Raw genomic sequence first — 17,699 nt, 5'->3', positions numbered from 1 at the left:
AAGCCCATAGAGATAAGAGGCCAAGATTCAATCTGCGTTGGGTTTTTTCTTCTTCTTCTTTCTTCTTCTGCATGACAACAGGAAGGGCAGAGGAAGCGACAACTGGGCTTCATGAGCTGCCCGACTGCTTTAGTTGTGGATTCAGGACTTCTGACAGTTCAAATGTTGACTCGTCATTTACGGCCAGAGTTGTAAAAAACAAACAAACAAACAAACAAAAAACTTCTCTACCCTTTTTATTTTCAGTTTTTGCAGCGCCAGAAGGATTTGACAGGAAATAGAGGCAGATATTTAATTAAATTAGTCAAAACTTCACCATCAGCCTGTCGTCACTGCTGGGCAGGAAAACCCCACGCCGCTCCTTCTTTCCTGTAATTCACACTTAACGAAGAGGTGGGAATTAAAACTTTCTATTTGGAAAATTTTATTTCTTAATATCACCTTCTTACATAATGCTGATGACGTGTCAGCTTCTGGCTGCCAGTTCACAACATTTGAGTTACTTGGAGGCACATTTGTAGGTATATGTCAAAGAGACTCAATGTTTTGTTGTGTGACATGATGGAGAGATCAAAACAAATCATCCGAGAAGGGAATAATCTGAGCGACAGCTCTTTGTCTCACAGATTAATGAGCGACACAAAGCTGGAATGTCCCTGTGTCCAGTCTTGGACCTTCGTGGACTGAAAGGCCCATCAGGGAGGAAGAAGCAATCTAAAATTCACCCAACTGAGATCAGGATTTATGCACATATGTCTGGTTGTTTTTTGATTAAACGAAAAAAGGAAGCGTTTGGGCTCAATGACCTTTATTACATGTGGAGAAAAAAACAACAACTACTTGAATACTGTCGCATCTGTGAAGTAAAGGAGTGGCAGCATCATGCTGAGGAAACGGGTGATGTCATGAGAAAAGAGCATGATGTTCTTGATGTGACCACATGACATTAGGCAGGAAGTGAAAGCTCGGGCACAGCTGACTCATCTACAGAGTCGGTGGTATGAAAATCATCAGATTAGTAAAACCAACAAAGTGAATATTCTGAATGGACTTTAACCTATTGATCAATTGAGGGAGGGGCTGAAGGTAATCAACTCAATCAGTTCTGTATGGATTAATGGGCCAAAACGACAAAAACGTTTGTGGAAGAAAACCCAAATCATGCCATTAGAGAAACTTCTGGACCCTTTTTTGCTCATCAACAGCTAAATTATGCACATTAGTGAAGCTTATTGATCAAAAACAGGAAACATTCAGTGTGGTTTGGCAGCTGACATATATAAAGTTTTATAAATATGAGGTTTTGTGCATGTGATCCCAGTAACCAGAGGCGCAGCACCAACCGTGATATTAATACTGACTGACCCTGATTCTCACTGGTTTAATTAGTTAATTTTGCTTACTTGTAGTTTTTTTTAATGTATTTTGGTGTGCAGGTTTATTTAGCCTGGCTTAGTAAATACTTCACCTTTAGATGAAGTGGTGATTATTTTAGGTTGTTCTCTACCAGCAGTGCACACTTAGAAAAATTAAAGTCTGTTTGTCTGGTGTTGTTGTTCTGCATGGAGGTGAACCTCTGCCCCAATATCAAGTTTACTACAGCCTCCCACCTGAGCTGCAGACCTCTGCAGCTCCTCCATAGTTTCCATGAGCCTCTTGGCCTCTTTTTTTGTGTGATAAATTACCTTCCTTCTCCTATGAGAAGTGTAATTATGGAGGCCTATTTTTATGTTAATTTGTTGAATTCCTGTTGAAACTACCAAAAGTGTTTTTTTTCCCTCCCACTCTCTTTGTCTTGGTGCTCGTTTCTAAAAGCAAAGACGACCTCGTATGAGAGAGAAAGAGATCTTTCAGCTGACACATCACTACGGTGCTGAAGGAAGTGGTAGCATTGGTTGCTATCATTTTCCTTCAGGAAATGACACACTGGCCCTGTCACATCACGTCTTTGCACAACCGCACTCACACACAAACACATGCTTCAATGGAAAGACTCTTATAGGCGTAAATGTTCAACTCAGACGGTAAACATAGCATGTATCCTTTTGACGCTGCTCTTTTGCCAAGTTGATCAATACCTGGTCCTATCAGCGGTTTGGTAATATGTTTCTGGCTCATCCAAGGGTTAGTTTGATAGCTGCTATGTTTCCCTGTAGCAGTCAGTATCGCAGAGAATAGCAATCTTCCCACCGCGTGGTTTTTCCTCCCATCCCGTCACAGTATGTGGGTTCAAGTCTATTGTCTGAGGAACCAGAGTTTATATCACACGGGGTTATTTTCTCTCGCTCAGACAGAGCAACACGGGATCCACCCATTAGCATACATAATAACACGGAGAAGAGGTTTCATCCAGCATGTTTACCAGCAGTAACACTAAGTCATCCTGCTCTACATGACTTCATCAGTCGCACATCATCGTAGAGGAATTTTCACAACAGTTCTAGTTCACTTCAGTTCATCTGTTGGACAGATGGTCTCACATTTGTCTGACATACTTTGGCTTGTGGCAGATCTTATTGTTGTCTCTGCCCAAGTCCTAAACCAGCAAAATAAGTCAAATGTGCTCGATTTTCGGTTTGGGGTGTCTGTGATGAAATGCCGTGTTCTCACCAAACGTCTCAACTTTGGTTTCATCTGCATAAAGACAAACTATTCCTACAGATTCAACTTTGCAGTCTTGAGAACTGCTGGCTCCTAAGGCTTTCATTCTGGCAGCGTTTGCACACAAACCGAACCAGTTGAGCACGGCTTGTAAAACGGTAAGGCCTGAGGGTTTTTAAGATGTGGTTTTCGTGGTGGATTGCATGATGTTGCCTTGTTGTTAACTTGCTTAGCGCCTGTCTTAATGGATTTCCATTTGTGAGTATTTTCTATGTATATAATTTTAAATGTATATTTCCAATGCAAACAACTATCATAAACATGATTGTTGCTTCATGCTTTACTTTATATATGAAGTAAATTATATATTATATTAATATATTTCAGAAATGTGCAGTGTCTGCACTAGTTCAGGTTCTATTAAAGCTGGGAAATATGAATTTAGTTACGGTACTTAAATATATATATGTAAGATTTCTAACTATTGCTGACATGTCTATGTGTCAATATTTTTCCATTTTTACAAAAGAACTGTTTTGAAACAAGCACTCCCACAAACCTTCACTCTTGCTGTGACTGTCGACTTTGTGATTTGCTCTTAACTTTAAGAAACAAATTACTTCTGGTCTCTGAGACAATTCACCGGTGGACTCATTACTTTAGCTTGTCAACTTCCACCACAGCGGCTGCTGGGCGGATTTGTGGCCTCACCAAGACGGATGGTTTAACTTGGGAATGTAAAACATCAGCTGAGTACACCATAGAATCACCAGACTGCCATGGCGTGAAAGCCACACTGTCTTCCACTACTAGTGCTTCACCACAAACCTCCATTGCCAGCACAGAGGAAGCAGCAGCAAATGGCTGAGTATGCATGGGTTCATGGCTTGCTGGAAATTGGTCAGGATGTCAGCCCACACGTCTGACCTCTTTCGCAAATGCTCTTCTTCAGCGTGGAACTGCAACGTATGATTAAGTCATCTTTGAATTTGACGGCGATGCAGTTTTAGGCACGCAGTCTGATGCAATGTGCACTTTGTAAAGTAGGTTGCGATTGTTCTAATTTATAGAAAACAGACAAAGGTGACAGCCAACACTGCCTTACTGGAAATGGTTCCATCACATAAACATGAATTTATAGACCATAAATAAGCAGCTGCATTATGTTTAAAATAAATAATTGAAGTTTAAATTATGTTGTTTTTTTACCCTCTGAGCATTAAACAGATTGTTGACTTAGAAGAATAAACCTAAAACTCATTCAAAATGTCAGTTTTAAACTGACATTTATTTTTTATTCAAAATCCGTAAACTTCACTTTAGTTTAGGGCTAACAATAGCGATTTATTTTTAGCTATTGTTAGCTAACAATACCAACAGCTATTGGTATTAAACCATTGACCAATGTCAATGGATTAATACCAATGGATTGTCAATGGATTCAGTGCTGAGCCACGACCGCACAGCATTCTGGGAGATGTAGGCAGAGGAAAAATTCATCTAAGCTAGTTAAGCTAAGCTAGGTGAGCGGCATCGGCTAACTCACTCCCTCTTTGGTTGCTTAACAACAGCCTGTTGAGAAGCAGCAGCAGTTTCAAGTTTCGCCACCATCACTTATGACTGCTTCAAAATGAACAACAGCGTGACGCGACCAGAGAAAATGAGTTCAAAACTGTGCAGCAAAACACAAAAGGTCACGACACCAGTTTGGCAGTATGTGTCTAAAACAAAACAAAAAAAATTTAATCAATAAAATCCGATACGTTTTTCAGCCAAATAGTTCATCCCTACTTTACATGATGTTTTAATGCATCTAAAGTAATTTAATCCCTATCAGCTGTTCTTGTTTTTAAAATGTTAAATCATTTGGGTGTTTGCTACTATTGAATCCCCTGAAAACAATTTTTCACAAGAGAAAATTTGATGCAAATGAGCTTTGATATGAGCCAGTAAGGATACAAGACCTTAAATACCAGGGCAGAAGATAATAACATTTCATTGCTCGTTAATATGAAAGAGGGTGAAGTCTGGAAATCCTGTGAAAAAATGTCAGTGTGTCTGTAAGGAAAGTGGACGTTTGGGTGTCTGCGGTGATTCAAACAGGACAAATATCTCAAAGTTCAAAGAGGTTTTGTTTCTCAACAAGCTCTGGAAGGTGAGGCAGTGGCCATTGCACACAGCTGCAAAAATGAAGAATATTGAAATGAAGGGAGTAATCCTTGTTCTGTGAACTCTGAAGAGTGAACTCCGAAGAATGCTAGAAAAGCTTCGAGTCACATGAAATTTTTTGGAATTATTTGCTTTTCAACTAGAAAATACAGACATTATAGAGATCAAACTTTACTCTATACTACAAAATATACTGTATAATTCAAACTAAATAAATGTATGCTAAAAATATAGAACAATTTGAGGAATCTGAGAAGTAAGTTTAAGGAGATATTAACATTTTACGAATAAACCCAAAAATGTTGAGTTTAACACAGATGCTATGCTAATTTGAAGAGGCTAACAAGTCTGTTTTCTGTTTCTCCAGTGTTGAAAAATAAAATTATTCTCTAAACATACCCAATCTTTGTTTCTATCTCGTCAGCCATGTTCTGTATATCTGACCTTTAATCAAAGACGAATTAATCGCAACATTTATTGCACAATATTGAGAGCACTTTGCAGCAGTTACAGGCTGTGATGCATTCGAAAGCAGCATGCTAAACACAGGAAAACAAACACAGAATTTGGTACATGAAGAACAAGAATCTACATTTTGGCTTATTTGACTGCAGAGTGTTCATCAACAGTGTTGGGATACATTTTGATCGGGTCATTTAAGGTAACAAGATCACTTAAGCAATAGTTAAGAGCAAAACGTGGCCCTTAGTTATTTGCAGCCATCCTTGATTTGAGGCGGTTAATCTTCAGAGGGAGGAGGCCGACCATCTCCGTGCTCAGCTCCAGCTCCGTCTCCACTGCAGCGGGCGCTTCAGGGTGCGCCTCGCAGTACTGCACCACGTACCTACACAGCAGTTTCAGCATTTCAAACAGACGGCGCCCAACACGGCAGATCAACTTTAAAAATGTGTGTGGTCCTACTTGTAGTTTTCCAGAGCTCTGTTGAGGTTTTCCAGCTGGACTGGAGGTGAGGAGCTGATCAGCTTGCTGTGAAGTCGGGCCACTCTGAATCGGGCCACCAGCGCCGGTCTGAGCACCTCCTCCTCCAGATGTTCAGGAGGTTTCCCTTCTGGTGAGCACAGAGAGTCCAGGAACATCTGGAAGTACCTGCCAAGGAAAGGAGGTTAAGTCATTAAGAATAAGCTGAAATCCCAGAGAAACGCCAAAACTGGAAACTCACTTGGCAGAGGCAGAGCAGAGATGGTTGAATTTCTTAATAGTGTGGCCATCTAGGGAATGGTTATCAGCTTGTCTGTTGGCCAGAGTCAGCTTCAGGTCCATCATTTCATTGTAGGTCTCAGCCAACTCAAACATCAGCTGTCTGCGGATCAGCAGGTAGTATCTGGAGTTTAAGTCTGCAGAAGAACAGACCGATGGGACGTCAAACAGCCCGAACACTTTAGAGGCAGAGTAAGAGGTGAGAGGACCAGTACCGTTGCAGATCGGCTCCAACATGTCAACTCTTCGCTTGTGCATCTTGCAGCGCCGTTCCAAATCCTCCTCGAAGAAGGCCAGGGCCCGGAACAGGGAGCTGTGGTCCTGCAGGATCTCTATGTGGTCCGTCACGTAGCCGTCCATCTGGAAGTACTCCTTCGCCTTTTAATCACGGTGAGGACGGACACAGAAAATCTATTAGACACACATTTCACATGGTTCTGCATCAGCTCACATGCATGGCTTCACTGCGGTAACGTCATGCAAAATACATGGCTTTTAAAAAAAAACTAAGTCTTTCCTTTAGGTTGACCACAATGTACAACTGAAACAACATTCGACAGTTTATCAAGAGACGTTTCAGGCAACGGTTGCCCAATTTGGTGCAGTGCAATCATCACTGGAAAATAGGATGCAGATTTTGGGAGGATATTATCTCTAGTGCCACGCAGTCAGACTCTCCATGCCAACAATATAAAAAGCTCTCGAAATAATGAAGAGCCCACTGCACTGAACCTGGTTATTCCACCCAATTTTAATTTCTGAACTCTTCCTGAGTTAAAAACATTATTATTGTTGCTTCTAAATCAACATGGACTTGTTTTCTTTGTACCATTTGAGGTCTGAAAGCTCTGCATCTTGTTTTTCTCATTTTCTGGAAATAAAAACTAAATTTGTGGCTGGAATTTCAGAGACATGCTGTCAATAGTTCATAGAATAAAAGAACAATGTTCATTTTACTCAAACATAAACACATAAAGAGTAAAAGAGGTAACTCTAGCTGATATCTGTTTCCCTGTGTATGGAATTAGCATATTGATTATACGACAATCTAATCAAGATACTAACATGTTAGGATGTTCTAACGTAGATATTTGTAAAGTTTGTCTCTCATTTCTGTTTATGCATCATACCTGTGTTACATAGTTCTGTCCCACCAAAAACACGGCTCTGGCCTCCGTGAAGTCCAAAGGGAACAAACACATCACCTGTAAACAAGAACATAATAAAGTGACTTTAATGTCATAAAGAAAGCAGTTACTAAGTGCACAATGGTGCCCACTAAAGAGAAGGTAATCATATTTTAATTCACACATCATTATTCCTCCTTACACTCAAGTTATTGATTATGCAGCTTACAAATTTTTAACTCTTGTACATTTTAAAGGGAACTTATTATGCAAAATTAACTTTTTGCATGTTTTTGTATTTCCATTTAGGCCTCAACTTCTTCTGGCAACAGTTCAAGTCCTAACAAATAAAAACATCCAGACGTTTTCTGGCAATAAGTTCATCTTTTGTGTTGTCTGGAAAACGAGCCGTTTCAAAAACCTCCTCGTTGTTAACTCTCAATCGGCAGGGGTTGCCCTCTGAGCTCCTCTGGCACCCCAAGAGGAGCTCTAGCATGTTTGGTTTTTACCGCCGCATGTGCTGTACAATGGCTGCTGGAAAAGACAAACGTTTTGTTCTTTACTTAACACCCAGAAACCACTTGCTGCTTTCTGGTTGGTTGTGCAGGAGGCTCTACTTGTTCTGCTTCTGGGTTAAAGATGTCTACAATTTACTTGTTTGCAGCCATTTTGATGTGATAAAGTGTGAATGTAAAGCCAGGGGGCGCCACCAGCAGAAGCTGATTTGGAAAAAACTGACTCAGCCCGAAAACAGCTCATTCTGAGAAGAGCTCAACAAAACTGAGAAGGTGAAATCTCATTATCTGAGAATGATTTTGTGCAAAAAACAGAAACATGTTTCGTTTCGCCCATAGACCAACCCTGACCTGTTCAAAGAAATGACTTTTTCACCTGACCTGAAAGTTATTTAACCTAACAGTTTTAGCTTTATTTCAAGAAAATCTGCACTTCCAAATATATTTTGAAAGATCAATACATTCATATCTCTCAATATTTGCATAAAGCTGCTATAAAGAAACACATTCTGAGTTTCACAAAAGGTTTTATAAGCCAGAACTGAAACCGTTTTCACGTTTGAATGTCGTTTAGCTGGGCTGTAACAACCACAAACTTTGAATGTGAAATGAAAAGTTGCAACATGTGAGCAGCTAACAGTCAGTATTTCACCAGAATCAGGGGTTGTTGTCAACAGAAAATGATCACGACTTTAGAAATCTGACACTGCCAGCAGGTCAAACACATGACTAAAAGCATCCGACACATTCAGACCTTTTCCTCCACACTCGCGATGGAATCGAAGGTGTCTTCAGATCCGAACAGCAGAGCGCTCTTCCTCCCCTTCTCTTCCTCCTCCTCCTCCTGTCTTCTTGCTCTTTTCAGCTCGTCTTGGCGATCAGTATCCAACTCACCGATGTTGTCCTGAACGTACAATCACAAGAGCGTCTTTTGTTTCTTTGGAGAGTCACACGTGTTGGACGCATTTACGGCTTGCATCTGCAGATGTGAAGTCGTACGACTGAGCCGTACCTCCAGCAGCTTCTTGGCATCCTGCAGGAGATTGAGGCAGTACTTGATCCAACATCTGGCGATCTCTGCTCTCTTCTGCTGGAGCTGCTCCCTGCGCTCTCTCTCTGTCTCACCTGTGAAGATGTTTAGAAAAAAAATGGTTCAGTTCTTTTAAGCAGCTCAATTTACTTTGAGGAAATATAAAAAAGAGTTTTTTTTAAATTCACTTGCAGCAATAAACAGAAAACATGCTGCTTATGTTCTTACTTAAATGTGGGTTATAATACAACGCCTGGTATTCGCATATCAAGATCAAATTTTGCAGCACCATAAATTATCCCAGAGTTATTTTGAGATGTTTTACAAATAATGTAATGATAGCAGCATAATAATGCAGGAACACAATCTGTAAAAATCAATAAACTTTACATTTTAATGAACGTTTAAAAATGGATCTGTAAGACATTTTAAATATCCAAAATAAATCAACAAAACAACAAATAAAATGAACTGTGAAGTCTCTAAGTTTTTGGCAGAAAGACAGAGACAATGTTTTAATTTATTATGTGATTAATATATTTATTGCTGATTGAGACAGTGGAGATATTTACTTTCTTGTGCGGCAGCTTCAGAGGGAACCTCTCCAGCCAAACCTGAAATAACAGTAGCTGCTGCAAGGCAGTGCCTGCCCTCCATGTATCGACCCTGAACGAACAAAAAACCTTCAGCTTTAACCTTTAAAATGAAGTTAAAACAGACTCTGATACGTTTCTGATCAAAGTAATCAATATCTCACCTTTGTGATGTAATACTGGGACAGTGTGGCGGCGTTCAGAGCCCACTCCATTGGACTGAACTGGTTTAACTGCAGCTGTCTCTGCAAGGTGCTGTGGCAGTAGGTGGCAGCGCGCTCGTTTTCACCTGACACACAAAACCAGGAAATATTATTACCACCAAACACGACATGACCTCAATACACTTATCCATATATTTGATTAATACTCATAAAATCAGACACTAATCAATATTTGTATAAATCTCAAACTTACCAAGGTTCTTATAAACTTGAGCAAGGTAGTACATGGTGTGCGTGTAAGCCAACTCAAACCTGCTAACAGAGGATAAGAATAAATAAGAGACACAGACAAGATAAAACTTATGAAAAAAAATTTTTAATCTAGATCCATTTTCAAAAATATGCATCCTCAGCGCTCAATTTCTTTCTTCTGTTTATTTTGTGGCTGCAATAAATAATTATTTTAGTAGCTGATTATTCAATCGATTAATGTGCAGCTTTTTCACTTATGTTTGACGATTTATGCAACATAAACAAATTCCTCATACATAAGAGAGACACAGGATTGTTTCTGATCATTCGTAGAAAAGGAAGCACTTACTGGTAAAAACATACTTCTTACATCAACATGTCAAAAGACCATCAGACCTTTCTGCTAAACTAATCTAAAGCTGGCACTCGAGTAGTTTTGGGTGGAAAACATTTACAAACATTCGAACGTTTTTAATCTTCAATGCAAAATGTTTATAGTTTTTGAACATTTTTGGCTTTGTTACAGCTCTGAGTTCTTCTTTTATCAAATAGCCTTTTTTGAGTTTGACCAAATTAGTTGGCAATTACTTCAATAATCCAAGAACTAGCTGGACTATCACTAGTTTATCACTTGAACTCCCAACAAAACATACAGATGTTTGTGGTTATAATGTGGAAACACTTCAGAAACAACTAAAGTTGTAAAAATACTTTTCTAGAGTACTGAAAGGCAGGAGATGCACACGGGTAAAAGAAACGACCTCTTAGTTCTTTCCTGATGCGTCAGCAGGTTCTCCTCCGTAGTGAAGTACTCTGTCATGTCGGTCGGAGGCCTTCCATCCTGGATGAGATGAAGAAAACAGAAAAACCAAACAGGTCAAAAGGTCAAATGTTGGAAGTCTGGAAAGTCTGTCAGACCAAATTTGATGTGTTGAAGCTTCTGGGCAAAAACAGCAGAGGGAGACAGAGGAGTGTGTGCAGAGAGCGCTGGGAGGGAGACCAAACAAAGGGAGAGTGGATGCAGAAGAAAAAACTTGAGGAGATAAACACGAAGAAGGAAGCTGAGCAGGCAGCTCTGAAACTCTGAAGCAATGCTTCTTCTGGCACAAGTGAAGCCTGGTGGCCCGCCAGGCTTGTAATACACTGGGGGGAAAGTTCAATCAGTGCGTTTTGCAGAGAAAACAAACGACCGAGACCTAATGGGGTCGAGTACTCCAACACTGGTACACTGTGTATTGAATAACCCAGAGCTGAAACGTCTTTCAAAGTGATCTTTTCCCACCGTGAGTGCAGCAGCCTCACCTCCTTCATGTAGCGCTGGTAGATGGACTCCGCTGACTCCAGGAAGCCCTGCGCTGCCTCGGTCTCATCGCGGCCAGCCCACAAGATCCCCAGCTGGTTCTGAAAGCACACAGGACCAACTCATGACCCCCATCAGCTGATGAGCTCCACACCGGGCTGATTGTAAAGACCGAAACCGCAGCAAGGCTGCTGTATTATGGGCTGTACGGAGCCACGTTTACGGGAAAACAAAAGGAAACGTTGTTTTTACCCTGACGTGGATGAACAGAGACACATTCTCCGAGGACGCCCTACATTTCTCCAGCATTTTCATGCAGTTCATCAGATGCTCCTGCCCGGCTGACAGCTCCTCCGTGTCCACATGGTTGACGCCCAGGTAGTATTCTACAGCCCCGAGCTTCGCCGCCCGCATCCCGGCTGGCGAGTCGCCGCTGAGCCCCTGGCTGAAGGCATCCTCTGTCTGGCCGTCCACCGGTTGGTCCGGGGGCCGTTGCTCGCAGTTCTCCCCGCCGGCGTCCTCCTCTCCGTCCCCGGCCTCGAAGCTCTTCAGAGAACAGTAGATTTCTCTCAGGAGCTCCCTGGCTTTGTATTTGGAGCGAAACGGCTCGTTTTCTGGGTCATTTCGGGACTCTGTTTCGGTGAGACGTTGGGCGTTGGTGAATTTGTCGCAGATGGATCTCCACTCAACGCTGTTGATGGAAGCCATGTTTGTTTTCTTCTCCGTCATACGGCTACAGGATGGCAGTAAAATGCGTCCTTGGGATTTTACTGCCATCTAGTGGAATAATATAGTCATGACTACCAAATAAGTTTTTTTTTTTGTTCAACTTCTGACAAAATTCAAAAATATTTCTGCTCATTTATATAATGAAATTTAAAGACAAATCAACATGTTTTAGACACTTAGAAGATTTAAGATTTATTTACCTACAGAAAAATGTTTTTCAAGCTAATTCAAATTACATAAAAAAACCCCAATAAGTTTCCCAAAAATTTGAATATACAAATGAATTTCTTCTTCTTTTTTCTCAAAACATAGAAGTGGTAAATTTTCGCCAATGTTTTGACTGACACACTTTTGGGAGAAGTTTGCCAATGTTCTAACTGTCCAACACAACTAACTGACCACTTCTAAAACAGAGACATCAAAGTATTAAAAGCTGCATTTACCTTCATAGTGTGCAGTAAAAGAAGGCAACATCTGAAAACATTGTTTTTCCAGTCCACTTTATTCAAAACATGTCTAAATAATCCAAACAATTACTCTGAGAAATCAGGAGAATCATATAAGAAAGTTAAATTGTGACGTGACAACATGTGTGGCCAACACTTAACAATATTTTATTTTGAACAGTTTTACAGGATAATCTGAACAGCCCTAGCTTTTAAACAAAGCCTCATGTTTTTTATATTTACATCTGTTCATTTCAATATTTTCTAATTTGTTCTTTTTGCCATAGGAGGTAAAATGATGCCAAACTTGGAGCATAATGGCAGATGAATTTTTTTTCTCATTTTACCTCAGTAAGTTCTACGCATCGGTGACAATATGGAGGACGATATACAAGTCACTCCAGAATTACTGTCTGTGCATTTTTGCTCAATCTGACCTCCTATCTGTTTAAATATCCATGTTTTAAAAGGATACAGTGTAACAATATTTTTTTTCTTCAGCAAAAATGACTGGCAGGGTCTATTTTATAAGTTACTGCAGCCATAGATCTATGTGCAAGGCAGTTCATTTAGGTTTTATTCCAGGTAAGATGTAAAAATAGCTGATCCAAACTACTGGAGAAAAGCTTAATTTTTTTTTTATTTCATTGTGGATTAAAGTGAAAGCTGAATTGTGATCAATTATGGTACCATCCAGTCAAAAAGACAAAACTGGCAACAGCTTCGCTGATCTGCTGAAGAAGTTCTGGTGTCCAAATGTAGTTTGTTGAAGCAGCATTCTGCATTATTGCACCGATTTCTCTTCACCACTAGGATGAGTTCTGCTCCAAGCTGAGGTTAGCAAGAAAACACATTAAGTTACATCAGAATGCAGCTTTTCTCTTTACAAACGTCATAATATTTACAGAATACATCCCTGTCAATTTTAGGTCACTATTATTGCTTTTTTGTCACATATTCCACTTAAAACTGGAGAGTTGTAAACTAAATTTCAATATGTGGAAATGTTAGACAGCTGTGGAAAAAATTAGCAGACCACTGAAAAAATGATCAGTTTCTCTAATTTTACTCTTTATAGGTAAATGTTTGAATAAAATGAACATTGTTCTTTTATTCTACGAACTACTGACAACACGTATCTGAAATTGAAAGCAAAAATTTAGTATTTATTTGCAGAAAATTAGAAATGGTCAAAATAACAAAAAAGACGCAGAGCTTTCAGACATCAAATAATGCAAAGAAAACAAGTTAATATTCATTTAGAAATAAAAATATTAATGTTTTAACTCAGGAAGAGATCAGGAATCAATACTTGATGGAATAACTGGGAGGTTTTCAGTGGTCTATTAATTATTGGGTAGGCTACAATATTTATTGTCATAATCAAAATTAGCACCAAAATAATGAAGTGACTGGTTTGGTCAAAAGATTTGACGTCTAAAGAACAACCTGAAATAACAGATACATGATTTTTAATCACTGCCATAAAGAAAAAGCAGAAAACAAAGTCACATCATGACATTCAGGCCTTCAGCTAAAACATAAGAATCACTAAAAACAAGCCTTACAACACTGGATTTAAATTAAACTGCTCCCTCACCTTGTATTTCAAATTAGTGACAATAAAAAAAAATGAGGACAGAACATCATCTCACTTATATTTGATGAGGCGACTTCCCTGGACCAGCTGTGCCGACTCGTTGGTCAGATGGCAGGCGAAGAGGAGCCAGTTACGAGGCTGAACCTTGTAGGCGAATCTCATGAAGAGCAGAGAGTAACAGCACAGAGCTGAGAGTAGAAAAACACACAAATTAACGCACTTTCAACTTATAAACTTCTCCCTTTCCCAAATTCTCACATGTAAATATAACTGTGAAATAACACTGGAGTATCTTAATAAATCAATAGAAAAAGGCCAAAAATAACAACAGATTAAGTAAATCTGTATTCAAATGAAGAACAAAACATTTTCAAAAACTACACCTCAACTTAACATTAAAAATAGATTTTTTTCCTAAGTAAACCAATGAAAGTCCCAATCCAAAACAGGATCAGATGCAAGAAAACAATGTCAGTCCATGTGTTTGTATGTCTTACCAAAGGTCATCCTGCCACTGATAATTTCAGGGCTCTTTTTCATGTCTGTGATGGCAGCGATGGGAAGACCCCAGTTTGCCACGGGGCCCCAGAAATGCTGGAAAAGTGGCATATATATTATATTAAACAGGAGAGTAAAACTGCAAGCACTGGCATATTCTGCAGCCTATACAACTATATAAAACAACAACTAGGCAGAGAAACCCTGGACTTACCGTGCTGTCATATGTTTGTTTTCATTTGAAAGTCCGACATGAAAAAGAAAAAAACGAAAGTTAAAACTTCACTGTCAGATCAATTAGCATTTCAGTCTCAAGAGCTGTCAGATGCAAACCTGCTTTCTTATTTAAAGGTTTATTGTAAATCCTTATTCAAGACATCTTGAAAAAGTGACACAAAGATGAACATTTTGTGTTTCAGAGGCAACCAAACGCAGCTTCTTGCATCACAATACCTGACCTGACCTTTACTCTGCATGTCAGGAATGAAGCAGGTTTGTGGAGGGTAAAACGAAGTGTATGCTTGAATGTCCTTACAATTAGTTATTTTATATAGTAACCAAGGTAGATCTCATGTAAAATCAGGTCAAAGAGAGGTTGGTGTGAACTTCAAGCACGACCCACATAATTATTGTTTTTAGGACGCAAAGCAGCATTTTCCAATTCAGCCATTTTGGAAGATATTTCTGAAGCAACTCAGAAAAGATCAACATACTACTAATTTATCAGTACCTAGTTTTACAAAAATGGACATTCTACTACTAACATAGTGACATATATTTGAATTACAAACTATCATAAACAGTAAGGAGCTGCGGATAGCAAGCGCCCTTGAGAGTTTAGCAGATGACAGCAAAGAAAACAGGAGCAAACACCAGCATATGATAGGTAAAAATATCACTAGTGCTGTTAATGAGTAGATTGGGTTAATTTAAGTACATTTCAACCAACCGGTACTTCTCAAAGAGTTGCAACGGTCAGTCAGATTGGTTAGCATTCATACTAGCAGTATATATTGAAGTGTGTTTAAATACGAACCTCGTCAAATAATCCCTGAACTCCTTACTCTTCAGGTGGTCGATGGCTTTGCGTGCAATTGTCCCCGCCATGGTTTAAAGTTAAAAGTGTTTGTTTTTCACGGAGAACTGGACTCTCCCTGGCAGGACTGAAGGGCGACTGGAGAGCTGTGCAACCAGAGGACGACCGATAATATCCGGGGGTGTTGCGCCGAAATAGGTTCCTCCGCAAAAAAAGACGCGTCGTGTAGACCCATTTTTCCATAATTACGAAAAAAGTATTTTATCACTTTTTTTTATTTATGAAGAATTTGCTTAAATTGTCAAAAATGTTAAAAAAAGTTTTATTTGTTTTTAGCTAATTTTTAATGAGTTTATTTAATTGAATCACATCTCAATGTATTTTTTTGTTGCTGTGTTTATCCAAACAGGTCCATCTTGTAAATGAGATATTGAATGAGACAACCTGAATAAATAAATGTAATATAAAAATGCAATGAATTTTTAGATGTAAGATTTAATCAATTTGGGTTAAACAAAAGCAAAAACAAAAACGCAGGAAGTACATATCAACGCGAGAACCAAGTGAGATGAAACACCGACAAGCGCATGCGCAAAAGAGGAAAACCTAAATTCTCTTCCGGTTCACGTCTCTGACTACATGATGGCTGTGCGTGGTGGAAACGTGTCTCGGAATACCCAAGAAGATGCAGTTTGTCAGCTTGAGGACGACAACAAACAGAGCGATTCAGAGGGAGAAAGTATTAACGAAGACTCTGGCGAAGGAGAACACACAGACAGCCATGATGGCGACGAAGCGGAGAGTGAAAAGGACGAAGATAACGACGCGGAGGCCGTTGGCGGGTGGGCAGATGCCATGGCAAAGATCCTGGGGAAGAAAACTGCGCCGAACCAGAGCAGCATCCTGACTAACAAGAAAGCGGTGACGGAGAGAAAGGAGCTGCTGGAGAAAAAGAAAGAAGCAGACAAGAAGTGGAAGTGGGAAATGATGTTTCGAGAAAAACCGGACATCGTGCGGGACCGCGAGCTTGAGAAAGCCCTGCAGAGGACCGCCACCAGGGGGGTGGTGCAGCTCTTCAACGCCGTGAGGAAACACCAGAAAAACACGGGGGAGGCGCTGAAGGAGGTCGGTGGGTCTGAGAGAAAGAAGGCCAAGATTATATCCTCCATCTCAAAGAAAGACTTCATCGACGTGCTGAGGCGGACTGAAGAAGGAACCAAGGTTTCTGTGAAGATGGAGAAACCTCCTCCTGTGTCTGAGCAGAAGCCTACGTGGAGTGTCCTGAGAGAGGACTTCTTGATGCAAGCAAGCATGAAAGACTGGGACAAAAACAGTGACACGGAGGAGGCTGGGCCCTATGAATGAGGAAGGAACAGATTTGAACTCAATCTTCCCGTTTAGGTCTGAGTTCTGAAGCTCCTGATGCCCTGAGAAACTAACTGGCTAAGTTTGGTTTCTTCTGTGTTCATGACCTGAAAGAATATAAACAATCTGAAATCAGCATTTTCAAGATGCTCTGCTGCCAAATGTGTGTGCGTCCTATTTTTGTTTTGATGGATGCAGCTGAAAATATGTCTGATAAAATTGAAGAATTGCAAATTTTGTATTTTCAGAGTCTATTTTCTGTTTCCCTTTATTATTATTTTTTTAAAACAAAAGTCATAAAATTGAGTTTAAAAGTGTATGGACCAGGCTTTTCATTCATGTTCAGTATGACGGTCATTCCAGGTGTTTAATAGTCTGCTTTAGCCACGACTCCCAATGTTGACGTTTTGATAGATCCAACCTCCATTTATTTATTCATTTTATGGGATACATGTTTGGCACTGACTACAAAAAAATAGTCATATTTAAAGGCCTCAGCTTTAGTCCTCCAAACATTCTTCTGTATTTTTTCCAAAAAGCTCCATCTCATGTAAAAACTTAACCATAATGTTCAAATTGCAATCAAGACTAACGGTATTAATGTTTCAGAAGATGCCTCTGTTTTGCAATTTTTAAGATTTTTGATAAGTTGTGCAATAAAAATACATTCTTTATTGTTGCTGGTGTTTATTAATTTGCAACATTATGTGTAAACAATACACACCATTATTTGAGTTTTCCAGAAGCTGTGAGATTGGAGACTAAAAGGTAATGGTCTCAAACATGACTGAAAATCTACAAGAGAATAAAAGTAATACTTGACTAAAGAGAAAAGTGCAATAAAAACAGCATGGCATTTACTGGGAGTTTTTGAATATTTAAAGTTAAATTTGTCTTTCTCTCCTGTGCCGGCAGCTGGAAACAACTTTGTGGCTAGAAAACTCAAATTTCCATCTGATAAGCTTAAAACACAGTTGTGTCATGATTTAACAAGTTGAGAAATTAACTTTTTACATAAAAACTAGACCAGTTCAGTTTGCTTAATCTGAAAATGAC

The 17,699-nt window shown here is 39.6% G+C and overlaps 3 protein-coding genes across 4 annotated transcripts; 1 reads left to right on the top strand and 2 right to left on the bottom strand.

The window, feature by feature from the left end:
* Nucleotides 1-5,231: 5,231 nt before the first annotated feature.
* On the bottom strand, nt 5,232-11,746 carry kifbp (kinesin family binding protein). Its single transcript, XM_055037101.1, has 13 exons — nt 11,222-11,746; nt 10,972-11,070; nt 10,431-10,510; nt 9,671-9,729; nt 9,418-9,542; nt 9,233-9,326; nt 8,643-8,755; nt 8,385-8,534; nt 7,119-7,193; nt 6,204-6,366; nt 5,951-6,125; nt 5,692-5,877; nt 5,232-5,614 (listed from the first exon to the last, which is right to left on the bottom strand). The coding sequence occupies exons 1-13, from the start codon at nt 11,744-11,746 to the stop codon at nt 5,476-5,478; spliced, it is 1,983 nt and encodes a 660-aa protein (XP_054893076.1). The 3' UTR covers nt 5,232-5,475.
* Nucleotides 11,747-12,181: 435 nt separating this feature from the next.
* On the bottom strand, nt 12,182-15,466 carry mpc1 (mitochondrial pyruvate carrier 1). 2 transcript variants are annotated; one of them, XM_055037049.1, is made up of 3 exons: nt 14,242-14,363; nt 13,800-13,932; nt 12,182-12,975 (listed from the first exon to the last, which is right to left on the bottom strand). In XM_055037049.1, the coding sequence occupies exons 1-3, from the start codon at nt 14,351-14,353 to the stop codon at nt 12,954-12,956; spliced, it is 267 nt and encodes an 88-aa protein (XP_054893024.1). In that variant the 5' UTR covers nt 14,354-14,363; the 3' UTR covers nt 12,182-12,953. The 2 variants fall into 2 exon arrangements, with proteins under 2 accessions (XP_054893024.1, XP_054893025.1); XM_055037050.1 differs by lacking the exon at nt 12,182-12,975 and adding an exon at nt 15,275-15,466 and having other exon boundaries at nt 13,796-13,932; nt 14,242-14,338.
* A 344-nt stretch (nt 15,467-15,810) lies between these two features.
* rrp15 (ribosomal RNA processing 15 homolog) lies at nt 15,811-17,322 on the top strand. Its single transcript, XM_055036640.1, has one exon. It carries the CDS (start codon nt 15,918-15,920, stop codon nt 16,641-16,643), a length of 726 nt encoding a protein of 241 aa, XP_054892615.1. The 5' UTR covers nt 15,811-15,917; the 3' UTR covers nt 16,644-17,322.
* The last annotated feature ends 377 nt before the right edge of the window (nt 17,323-17,699 follow it).

The sequence above is a fragment of the Poeciliopsis prolifica genome, unplaced genomic scaffold (assembly GCF_027474105.1).
Source record: "Poeciliopsis prolifica strain line A6 unplaced genomic scaffold, Auburn_PproV2 SCAFFOLD011, whole genome shotgun sequence".
In the NCBI taxonomy this organism is placed as follows: Eukaryota; Metazoa; Chordata; class Actinopteri; order Cyprinodontiformes; family Poeciliidae; genus Poeciliopsis; species Poeciliopsis prolifica.
Note: the sequence above shows the minus strand (reverse complement) of the source record. Positions and strands in the feature narration are given on the sequence as shown.

Coding starts and splice junctions, on each gene's coding strand:
- kifbp (XM_055037101.1), bottom strand. CDS start 11,746: ATGGCAGTAAAATCCCAAGGACGCATTTTACTGCCATCCTGTAGCCGT. Junction 9,730..10,430: donor CATCAGGAAAGAACTAAGAG/GTCGTTTCTTTT, acceptor CTCTGTTAGCAG/GTTTGAGTTGGCTTACACGC. Junction 7,194..8,384: donor TCGCGAGTGTGGAGGAAAAG/GTCTGAATGTGT, acceptor TCTTGTTTACAG/GTGATGTGTTTGTTCCCTTT.
- mpc1 (XM_055037050.1), bottom strand. CDS start 15,349: ATGGCGGGGACAATTGCACGCAAAGCCATCGACCACCTGAAGAGTAAG. Junction 14,339..15,274: donor GGGATTATTTGACGAGGTTC/GTATTTAAACAC, acceptor CCACTTTTCCAG/CATTTCTGGGGCCCCGTGGC. Junction 13,933..14,241: donor CAGTGGCAGGATGACCTTTG/GTAAGACATACA, acceptor TTCTACTCTCAG/CTCTGTGCTGTTACTCTCTG.
- rrp15 (XM_055036640.1), top strand. CDS start 15,918: ATGATGGCTGTGCGTGGTGGAAACGTGTCTCGGAATACCCAAGAAGAT.